Consider the following 12235-nt stretch of genomic DNA (forward strand, 5'->3'; position numbering starts at 1 on the left):
TTTCCTAACCAGAACAGCTCTGATTAACAAGAGGAGCTCAGAAAGTTCTTACCTTTTAGAGAGTGATAACCAAGTGGTTAATTTGCTCATGTTGGAAATAAGAAGTTCAGATGTGTCCTCCTTCTGACTTAAGGCACAGGTTTGATGAAAACTTCTCACCTTGTAGGAAGCTGCTACAATGCAAGCTGTTATTGAGACAGCTATCTGCAGATCAGTGGGGATCCTGCAGGCATGAAGATGCCACCAGTGAAATGCCTGTCATCTCCACATTGTCACATTGGTGGTGGTACCTTAGGAAAAGTACTTGCTATTTTGGAAATGAAACTAAGTTTTCAATTGCTTCACATTTCATTCATTCTCTGTTTTGTTTCTCTCCCTCTCCCCAAGTCTCTGAGAGATTCACAAGAGCTAATGGGTATGTAATGTGGTAAATCCATAAATCTCTGCTGACTGCCATGAGCAGAATTCTGATCCTCAGTGGGTTACATATTAGTACAGATTTAAATTTTAAAAGGAACAACATCTCTTCAAAATATTCTGGCTTAAAAATAGTTAAATGGACAAGACCCTTGCTTCCTAGATTCTAACCTAGTGTATCCCCTGTATGTGTAGGCCCACTAAGTTGCCTAGGGGTTTGGGGAGTCTTTCTGAGGCTGAGGAGGCTGGGACTGTTCAGGCTGAAGAAAAGGAGGCTCAGGGGGGATCTTACAAAGTCAGTGTAAGTCTTCATCCCTGAAGATGTCTGAAAATCCAGCTGGACTCAGGCCTGAGCAAGTTGCTATAGTTAACCCTGCTTTGAGGAGGGCGGCTGGACTTGATCTGCAGAGCTCCTTTCCAACCTGAACTATTCTGTGAATGTTCTGGTTTATATCAGCTGATAAAATAGTAATTTTTCTATGGAAAAATTGCTGCTTGAGGAATCTTGTATTATTACAGAGAAAACATGGTTTTTAGATGTTTTGAGAATCCTGTTGTGTCTGCTTAGGTTTTAAATTTTATGTTAGTAGATCTGCTGTTATTCAGCTTATTTCTTACAATGTAATTCTTTACAAAAAAGAAACCTAGAAATCAGTGCAGTAACTACATTTTTTATCAGCTTTGTTCACTTGTCAAATAAATGCATTTCATAGTGCCTAAAATTCTATCCTGAATATAAAAGTCTGTTACAGTGGTTTTGATTCATACTTAGCTCTCAATCAAGGTTGCTGGGCAGGATTTTAGGGGAGAATTCCGACAAGAAAATGGAATTTTACTGGTTTGGTTGGGAAAATTTTAGCTATGTAATTTCTAACAGAGGTAAAAAATCATGTGAACTTGCATGCTTCCCTTACTGCCTTGTTTCTGAATATGCAGAATGGGATTGTTCTGTCCTCCAGAATATTCAATTCAGAGTAATACATAAATGTAAAACTAGAGTTTGACTAGTTGCCTTGAAGTGTTGAGCTCGTTATCACTAAATATTAGCTAAGAGCAAGCATCATCTTTGTATTTACTAGACTTGCTGGTGAATGTTTACTCAAGATCAATTAAAATAGCTACTGCATTATCCAAGAAGGGAGTGTATATTCCATCTTGAAGGGTTCCAAAAACATGAAGAGGAATGAGAAGTCAGGGAGGGTGTTGAGAATATAAAAATGGAGGAGTAAAAGAACTAATGTCATCTGGAAAGAGAGGCTGTGGCTGGAGCCAGGGAAGAAGCAATGTCTAGCACCAGAAGCGAGGTGGGAAGGGAGAACTTCCTGGGGGGAGAGAGAAAGAATAGGTGAAGTAGTGCTTTTTTTATTTGTTCATTTTACTTTTTAAAAAAAAAAAAACAAAACTGAAGATTTGAAATTTTAAGCCAAATTAGTAACTGTAGTTTGAATGTCTCGTTTCAGGTAAATAGTGGCAAGTGTTAAGAACTGAGAAATTAAATGGAATTCTGGTGTTGGCTTTCTGGACATCTCTTCGAGATTTTTAAACAAATCCTGCTCGAGCAGACCTCTTCAGAAATTAGAATTGGTGTTAGAATGAACCTTCCAAAAATTCTGCTTTGAAACTTTGTTATGCATCTCTTCATTCAAATCACTTAATGTTTTTAATCTTGTTTACTTCTTTACAGCTGTTAACACAATAGGGGGAAAGCTTCCAAGGAGTGACTGTTGATGTCTGGGGGAACCTAGATCCTAATTGCAGAACAATTGCTGTGATGTCATGTGCAGATTTTATATGGTTGGTCACAAACAACTGCAGATAGCATAAAATGCCTATAAAGGTTTTGTTTTACTTGTAAAGCTGCTGTCTACACTGTTAAAAGCCTGTGGATGTAACTGTTTGTGTATATTCCTGTTTTAAGTGAATTCTCATAGCATGAAATCAAGTTATTTTGTGGGGAAAAAAAAAAAAAGCTTTTGCCAGTGTGTTTTTCTTTTTTTTTGTCATAAATACACTAAAAACAAGCACAACTCTAAAAATGTAGTTATGTGATGATAACAAAAGCAACTCTCATCTATGCATTTGCATACCAAGATTTGGCATAATTTTCTATAAGTTATACTAGAAAAGTAGTTCCTGCCAAATTACTGATGCATAGCATAAACATTTGCCTGGTATAGAATTTTCCTGTAGAATAAAATCTCACCAATGAACATGATCATTTTGGTAAAAAGGGAAATGCAAATTTAATTGATGATTGCATTTTTTACTGTGAAATATCAAAGTACTTTATTTTTCTAATTGTGAAACTGGTAACTAGGGATAAAAGCTAAATGTCAGCAAAACATAAAGGTATGGTAATTTTAGACTTGTTAAGGGTATTTTAAAAAATGTTTTCATAATAAAATAAATGTATGTATTTTTAGTATTCTTGAAGATGATCATCAGAAGCTCATCAACTGTATATTCTGGTTTTTGTTTTCCAGAAACCAGCAAACATCCTGGTAATGGGTGAAGGTCCTGAAAGAGGACGAGTCAAAATAGGTAAACAATTTGAAAAAATTTCTTTGCACAGTTAAGGAATTACTTTAAGATTGCTTCTTCAGTATAAGGTAGAAATAAATCATTATTCTTTGAGTGTATGTATGCACAACATCTAGTTCAACTTCAAGTCTCATTCACTGAATTTGTAAGCTTAAGAGGTTCCATTTATGAATGGAATCATGATTTATGAAACCTGGCAAGGCTATCTGATGAGATAAAAGCATCTGTAAGAAACAACAAAGTCATAATCACATGTAACAATGGCTATGGCAAGGATTGTTTTGACTTCTGTTATGATTAGTTAGTATAACATTGTTACTCAGAAATTGTATTTGCTCGTTATTATTTTTACATAAATATCATCAGCGCTCATGTTTGTAGAGGTCCAAAAGTTTGCTGTGCTAAAGGCTATTTGGTGTCAAGGTGGGAAACACATGTCACTGTGATAGTCTTTATCCAATGTCTAATTAACTGTGTAGATCATAAGTCTTAGTCATGTGGACGTAAACTTTTTTTTAATAAAACGTGTGGCAATCATCAAGACAGAATAAATATACTGGAACCTCTTTTCTTTCCGTTGACTCTTGTTGTATCTGAAAATGTTCAGCTAACCAGTTTTGATTCCTGTGCTTGTATTGGTATGGGTAACTGCAAGAAAATTATACTCAGCATTTCAAAACTTTGGAAATGGAAAGATTTGGGTGAAATGGTGTAAAAGATAAGTTTCAAGCTTGGATTAAAATGTGTTGTTTTGGATATATACCCAAATCTTGTACTTAACCATCTAGCATTTCTTATTGTTACTTACAAGGTTGTTTCTAAAGAGAACTCTTGAGTTATAGAAAATGTATGCTTACATTTAAAATGCATGTCTGTAACGGTGTACACCCACTGATCTTGTTAATTCCCAGTTAACTTTTTCCTCATTCTGGAGTTCATTCCTTCAAATCAAGCAGGAGGCATGCTTTGATAAGCAGTGCAAAACAATCTACACTGCAGTCATTTTGGTTTTGCACTTCGGGTAAATATTTAGCAGTCACAAGGGCTCACAGTTTGTAAACAAATAAAAATGTACATTAGAGACCTGTTACTGTTGACTTTAGTTAACCAGGTTTCTATTACAGTTCTATTTAAATAAACAGGCATCTGAAGTTTTAAAATACCACAGTGAAAACACTTAAAATTCAAACATCATTCTTCATAGCCTTATAAATTAAGTAAGTAGAATTTAGCCTTACATAAATTTGGCCCAGTGTTGTTACACTGCTTTCTTAAAAACTTTGATTTGCAGGTTTTAATGTTTTTGAGCTTTTGTTGGAATTGCTTTTTGGCAATACTGTTAAATTATGATTTATTTATATTAAAATTTTAAATGTTTTCTCCACACTCCCTGCAGCTGATATGGGGTTTGCAAGATTGTTCAACTCACCTTTGAAGCCACTGGCAGACTTGGATCCAGTTGTGGTGACATTCTGGTACAGAGCTCCAGAGCTGTTACTTGGAGCCAGACATTACACAAAGGCTATTGGTAAGTTGTGTGTAAGAAAGAGATTTAAGTTTTGCAGTGGAGAGTACCCTTATAGTAGTTGTGAAGATTAACTGACCAGCTCATTTTCTTCCTGAAGTAGCAGCAGAGTATGATCCAATCCATAAAAGATTAATCCAGATTAAAACTTTCTGAGCATTGAAATTTTGAATAAGAGTTAAGGTTAATGCTACACATTTTAAATGTGTTGTTAATTTTGGTTTATTTTTAAAATAAAAATCTTCTCTGCATTGGTTTATATGGTTTTCTGATTCGGGCTCAGAAATCTTGTAAACTGTTGAAAGGGAAAATCCAGAGCTGGTGGTTCATGACCAGATGCTTCTATGAAGCGTGTGACTTGATAAGGAGAAGGGCAGTCAGGGCAGTCTCCTGCACTGTGGCAATCTACACGTTGTTCAGTCCTGATAAATTAGGAATGTCCATGTTTGGGAAATGGTTACCATACTCTTGTCTTCCTTCCCCCTCAGTAAGTTCTGTAAGCACAACCAGCCTTGGCGGAATAAAAACTGGATATAACTGAGATGCATAGGAGGTATTCTATCTGCACGATCAGGTTCTATACTGAAGAGAACTGCAAAGGAAATGGTGTCCCTCTGTTAAGGGGGGTTAAATCATGCCTATGTGTACAGAGGTGGCTTTCCTGGGTGTTGCAGGTATTTTCTTTTTATAGAAATTTTCAGAGTTGCTGTATGGGCCTTCATTCAGAGAATTACAAAACACCATGTTATACTTTCATCTCTGTTGAATAGGACCAGCACTTTTAATTAAGTCTCACAGTCTGCCTTTTTCAAATAACTCCTGTTTATCAAACTATCATGTACAGCAGAATCACAAAGTGGTAGGGGTTGGAAAGGACCTCTGGAGATGATCTAGTTCAACCTCCCCTGCTGAAGCAGGTTCACTTAAGGCAAGTTACACAGAAACATGCCCAGGGTTTTTTTGAAAGTCTCCAGAGAAGGAGATTCCACTCTCTGGGCAGCCTGTTCCAGAGCTCTGTCACCCTTGCAGGAAAATTTTTCCTGATGTTGAGGTGAAACCTGGTGTGTTCCAATTTGCGCCTGTTGCCCCTCATCCTTTTGGTGGGCACCACTGAAAAAAGTATGGCCCCATCCTCTTGACACTCACCCTTCAAATATTTATAAACATTGATAAGATCCCCTCTCGGCCTTCTCTTCTCCAGGCTAAAGAGCCCCAGGTCTCTCAGCCTTTCCTTGTAAGAGAGATGTTCAAGTCTCTTGGTGATCTTCATAGCTCTCCATTGGACTTTCCAGTAGTTCCCTGTCTCACTTGAACTGGGGAGCCCAGAACTGGACACAATGTTCCAGATATGGCCCACCAGGGCAGAGTAGAGGGGGAGAACCTCCCTTGACCTGCTGGCCACACTCTTCTTAATGCATCCCAGGATACTTTTGGCCTTCTTGGCCACAAGGGCACATTGCTGGCTCATGCTTAACTTGTCTTTCACTGCAGAACTGCTTTCCATCAGGTCAGCCCCTAACCTGAACTGGTACATGGGGTTATTCCTCCCCAGGTGCAGGACTCTATACTTATCCTTCTTAAGGTTCATTAGGCTCCTCTGCCCAGCTCTCCAGCCTGTCCAAATCTCGCTGAATGGCAGCACAGCCTTGTGGTGCATCAGTCACACCTCCCCATTCTGTATCGTTATCAGACTTGCTGAGGGTACACTCCATTCCTTCATCCAGGTCTTTGATGAATATTGAGCAGGACTGGACCCAGTATTGACCCCTAGGGAACAGCACTAGTTACAGGCCTCGAACTGGACTATGCACCACTGATCATAACCATCTGACCTCTATTGTTTAGCCAGTTCTTGATCCATCTCAGTGTCCACTCATCTAACCCACATTTCCTGAGTTTATGTATGTGGATGTTATGGGAAACAGTATCAAATGCCTTGCTGAAGTCAAAGTAGACAGCATCTACTGCTCTCCCTTCACCTACCCAGCTAGTCACACCATCACAGAAGGCTGTCATATTAGTTAAGCGTGATTTCCCCTTGTGGGATTCATGCTGACTATTCCTGATGACTTTCTGTTCCTCCGTGTGCTTGAAGATGAGGCTGACTGGTCTGTAATATCCTGGGTCATCCTTCTTTCCTGTTTTGAAGACTAGAGTGACTCTGGTTTTCCTCTAGTCCTCAGGCACCTCTTCCATTCTTCATGACCTTTCAAAAATTATGGAGAGTGGCATAGCAAAAACATCTGTCAGCTCACTCAGCGTGCATGGGTAGATCCCATCTAGGTCCATGGGTTTGTGAGTGTTCAGTTTGCCTGGATAATTCCTAATCCAGTCCTCATCAACCAATGGAGAGCCTTCCTCCAGACTTCTCTTATCTCAAGGGACTGGGGTTCCTAAGGACTGATCTTAGTGGTAAAGACTGAAGGTTTAAAAATTGACGAACTTTCCCCTGACTTTGTTATGGACCTGCACTTCACATTTCTTTATTGGAATCTTGCCATGCAGGAGGATCTGATTTGGACAAAGCACTTGTTTTGTTTGTTGATCTTGAATGTGCAGGCACAGTTATGTTTTTTTTTTCCTTATATCAGAACTTCTTGTTTCAGTTTATGACTGTAATCTCTCATTGTGCTGTCGGCTACTACTGTAAAGAGCATTGCTCCATCGGTCACCTCTCTGTCAGTACTTGGGAGCGCCTTAGATTCCTGTTCAATCTGAACAATGCTAGGGCCCTCAGCCTCCTCTCCCAGAGCAGATTCTCCACCCTCTGACCATTCTGTTTATTCTTCGCTGAACTTGCCCCAGATTATTGAAGTCTGTCTTGTATTCAGGTCCCCAAAGTGGCCCAAATGTGGTCCAGCAAGTGCCAAGTAAAGTAAGAACTTCCCTCAGTCTATTGGCTGTGTTCCTTTTGATACAGCCAGTGCGTCCTATTGATGCTGTTAGTCTTCATCACTACCAAGGGACCCTGCTGGCTAGTGTTTGGCTCCAGAGTTTTCTTCAGAGATGTTCTCTATCCAGTCAGTCCCTCACCTGAACCACTGCATGGGTGTAGTCTGTCATGGGTTCTGGACTTCGTATTTGTCATTGTGGCCCATTCCTCCTGCCTGTCTAGTTCCTTCTGAATGGTAGCTCTACCCTCAAGAATTATCAATCATTTCCCTAGTTTTCCCTCATCCACAACTTGTTGGGAGATGCTCCAGCTCTTTCTTGGCATTGGTAAAGATACTAAGTTGCATGGGTCTTACAGGCCACTGTGATATTTCACTTGTAATCAGCCTCCAGGTTAGAGTATAAACCAGTAACCACCATTCTCAGACCCTGATGATCCAGACATTTCTTTCCCTGAAGCCTATGGCCTGTGTTCTGCTACTTGCCTTCATTACTTCGCTGTTTCATGTTTTTTATAACCAAAGCTGCCAGTGATTATCATATCCCCAATGAGTTCTTCCTTAGTTGCAGATCTAAAATATGACTTATGAGTGTCTGTATGAAGACACTTACCCGGATGTCCTCCAGAAACCTTTGCAAGGTCCCTGAGGTAGCCCTGTTTGTGTCCTGTTTATTCTCTGTGATGCTATAGAGTGTGTTCCTCCTGCAGTGCCTTTTGCTGGTGACTCAGTGCCCCAACCAGAGTGTATCTCCTGCCATGAGGGTAATGTCACCTTGCAGGCTTAGTCCTGGGTGGCAGCATGCTCACTCTGGAGCTCTGTCTTGATTGAGGCCTCTGATTTCCAAGGGTATTTTCTCCAGTGGGTGCTGGGGATGGAGCCTTGTCGTGCCACCACCATGGCTGTGGCACAATCCCGTGTTGCCTGAAGCAGGCACTTAGGGCCACCATGCAAACTGGGATGCTTACTTCTAAAGTGTTTGCTGCATCCTGGAGCAGGTGAAAACAGTTACTAGAAGTGTTTAAAGAAAATACCAACAGAAATACCTTAAACACCTTTAAATTAGGTGCTTAAACTTGCCCCATGTTGATTTTGTGAAACATGGCTGTGGGTGGACCAGATTACTGAGTGACCTGCATGCGTGGTACTTGGAAGTTACCTTAACTGACAGTTACCTGCTTTTGATAGATAGCATATTGCTTGCAGATTTAGGTGAGTGATATGTACCATTATCTCAGGATATCTCTTTGAAGAATGAATTAGTATAATGCCGTGGGTTTTTTTAATTATGTCGTAAATTACTTGGTTCTTGCCCTGAGGGATCTGTAGTCTATACTGAAACACAAACAAGGAGTCCCTGTGAAACATTAGAGGATGATGCAGCATCAGAGAGATCTGCTTTTGTAAGCAGCTTATTTCCAAGGCTTTTATTTCTTGTATCGGACCCATGCCAGTGAATCCTCAGGATGGCTGTGAATGGATCATGTGGTACCTGGTGTGCAGTGTGAGTGCTGAGGATACTCAAAACAGTTTGGGCAGCAAAGTGAAAAATATGGAAACGAAAATAAGGAAAGCTGAAAGGTGAGATTTGTAGGCTGACTGGAGGATTAGAGGAGCATGTGGCCAAGCAGAAAAGAAAAATGTACCCAGAGGTGACCTGTGTGCAGCTTTAAGGCAAAGGGAAGAAGTGGGTAATAAAATGACAGCAGTGATGTTCATGCACTTTATGAGTCCGGACTTGTGTTTCGCTTCTAGCATGATGTGCACTTAAAAAATGGTTAATCTTAATGAGCTAGGCATGCTACTGAGAGTTTAACTTGAATGCCAGTGTTTTTGGCAAAGGATGGAACTCTTAAAGCTCTCTCTTAAATCTCTGTGCAAGAGACTTTAACATAATTTTAACATTTCTTAATATTATATAATTCTTAGGAGTCCTAATGTGATACTTTTAATAGTAACTCATAATATATGATTCTCATTTAACTGCTTTTCAGTTGGAAATAATTTAGAAGAAAGGTGAACAATTTATGAAAAAGGAAGTGATAGGCTATTTAGTATAGCTGCCTATTTTCTGTAGCTATTTTATGCATTTTGTATAATATGTATTTTTATATCATTAGTAAATACCAATAAAATCAGGCTTTAAGCAGTGTTATGCCAGCTTTAGTCTATTCTCTTCCAATTTTGTCATTGTGAGAAATATATTTTCTGAATTTACTAGAAATGCTTTGTCATCAGTTCTCTACTGCAACACACTGAACATTCATTGTCCAGCCGTTGCTACATAATTCAGATGTTTGCTTAGATTTTTACTGGATTTGTCCTGATTTTATTTTAAATATATTTTCTGTATGCTGTATCTAGTACTTTGTTCTTCATCTTAGTTTCACATATAATGTTAATTATTAGCAGTGTATTCATAATATCCTGGACACTGTCTACTATAGTATCCAGTGTGGTTTTGTTCTTGTAATAAAGCCTTTAGGAATGTTTGCTTGCATATAAATAAATCTCATACATGATCAAAGAATGAGATTAGAATTTTTCTTTCGTCTCACTCAAGATTTTTGTCTTTCCTTTCTGGACCTGATCTTAGTGTCATGGTTTAGGGTCAGGGATGCCCCACAGTTAGATTTTGTGAGTTTAACTTTGGGGAAAAATGGGTCCAGCTACAGTCTGTTTAGAAAGAACTGTGTATTACACAAAGCAATATATTAGCATATTTCATTATGTTAGACAAGAGGTAGTTTTCCATTGACGTTTTCCCCTTTAATTTGTTCCTTCATAGTAATGAAACATGCTGCTTTTAATTTACTTCCTTGTAGAAGAGGTAGTTGTTACAATGTTTTAAGGAGATACAGGAGTCAGGAAATTACTGTTGCTGAAAAACAGTTACAGCTTTTGCTTTCTGCATGTTAAAAGGGTAGTAAAAAGCTCATGTTATGGTTTCATGGGGAATAATATTTAGTTTCCTAACTGTGAACATTTATAATCTAAGCCCTACTTGTTAATAAAGTTTCCTGTATAATCAGCTAACATAGTTACAGGCAACTAATTTAACAGATGAATACAAATTGGGGAAAATGGTGTTGTAGAAGCCAAAGGTCACTTTCTCTTCTGTTACCACAGTATAAATATGTGCTGAATTTATTGTAGGCTGTGGAAGTTGGTCTGCATTTCTAGCACCACAATTTAAAAGCAGAATCTGTTCCCATGTGTTCATTACATCCTCATACTGTAGCACAGTAGTAAAATATACAAATAAAAGTAACTTGAACAAGCTTCAGGTGAAACCAAGTAACTGGGAAGATGTAAAATGCTTGTGATCATGGAAATGTTAATACAGTTACTGAACTTTTAGAATGCCTTTATACTCAAAATACAAAAGAAACTAAGTAAGTGGCAAGGTACAGTGCTCCTTTCATAGATTCACAAAGACTTCTGCACTCTAATTTTAAGGAAAGTAAAGGAAATTACTCTGGCAAAATGAAGGAAAAGATAAGCTGGCTTTCAGCTTGAAAGGAGACGTTAATCAGACTTTTTTTTTTTCACTCTGGGAACATCAGAGTTGAAAGGCATGTTTCAGTAAGTAAAGCAAGTAGTAAGAATTCTTTTTAATCATAGATTTTTAAGAAAGCATGTGGCAGACTTTACTTAGATTCATTCTGGGGCATCTTGTAGCACAATATCAAGGTAACAGCATAATTAAGACTTGTTTTTTGTTGAGTTGCAGCTCGTATAGTTAGCAGGGCTATCAAACAAGAACGTGTTATCTTACCTCTCTTTACGATGTGCCTTAATTAAAGAAATAGTATATTTGATAAATGAATGGCATTAGATGGCTTATAGTATTTTAGATGGTTTGGATTTTTTAGGCAAAAGTGTTCTTTAGAGTGATGATTCAACCACCTGTTAAGCAAGGCTAAACCACTGTCCTTCATCGAAAACGGGTGGGAATATTTATTGTGAAAAAATAAATCTGAGAACCTGAGAAATCTCTATTGCTTAATTACCTTTCCTCACTTGTCTAGATTATAAGTCAGTAGGAATGTCAGCAATGGCCATGTGGCAAATGCATTCACCAGCTCAGACAAGATTTAGGTAAAAAGAAACTGTAATTCAAAGCTTAGTCAGCACACTGTCACCTCATTCTATTTCCAGATGAACATATGGTTATGGAAGCTGGAAACGTGTGAAAGGTATAAGCAGAAATCAAAATACCTTTGAAAGTAAATGTCACACGAAAATATTAGGTGTATCAGAGAGAATGAATTCATAATGAGTGCTGGATCCATCAGAGTTTCAACAGCTCTGTTTGATTTCACACAGGAAAAAAAAACAGGGAAATATCTGGGGTGTATTATGTAGGATTTAGTGTGGAAATATGTGCACATGTGTTCCACATTGCCTATGCAGCGAGTCCCACGTGTCCTGAGTGCATCAGATGTCCTTGCTGTGTGTGCACAGAGGTTGGCATGCTGGCCAGGCTGTGTGGCGTCTGGAAATCTTGGACTGATGCCTAAAGTTCTCCTGGTTTCTTGTTCTGGGAGGATTCAGGGCATGGAGGAAAAAAACAACACCTATCTGGAAAATCTGGTAGAAGAGAAATTTCAAATGGGGCCAACCAGAAGACTGAAAAGTCTTCAGGAAAAATCTACAGGGGAGGTTCCTGCTTGTGGTCGGTGGAGCCACATAGGAGCATGGGAACTGCCATTAAACATCCATGAGAGAGAATTAGGAAGAGCAAATCTGTAATCAGCCAGCCTCTTTTTGTTGCATAGGGATCTACATTCCTGGTTGTGATATGGGGGAAAGGAGTTGTGAAAAAAACTAGAAGACAAAAGTAGAGAAGCTTGGAAAA

The 12235-nt window shown here is 38.8% G+C and overlaps 1 protein-coding gene across 1 annotated transcript in view; it reads left to right on the forward strand.

Annotated features, from left to right (window-relative positions):
* The window catches only part of LOC103771590 (cyclin-dependent kinase 19), a gene marked incomplete at its 3' end in the record, with an annotated part of 75487 nt that overhangs the window by 40533 nt on the left and 22719 nt on the right, over positions 1-12235 (forward strand). Inside the window, exons 4-5 of the mRNA XM_008938891.1 lie at positions 2901-2958; positions 4355-4486. Of these exons, the coding sequence (XP_008937139.1) occupies positions 2901-2958; positions 4355-4486 (190 nt within the window). The remainder of the gene's footprint in view (positions 1-2900; positions 2959-4354; positions 4487-12235) is intronic.

Source organism: Merops nubicus, unplaced genomic scaffold (assembly GCF_000691845.1).
Source record: "Merops nubicus isolate BGI_N331 unplaced genomic scaffold, ASM69184v1 scaffold22604, whole genome shotgun sequence".
NCBI lineage: Eukaryota > Metazoa > Chordata > Aves > Coraciiformes > Meropidae > Merops > Merops nubicus.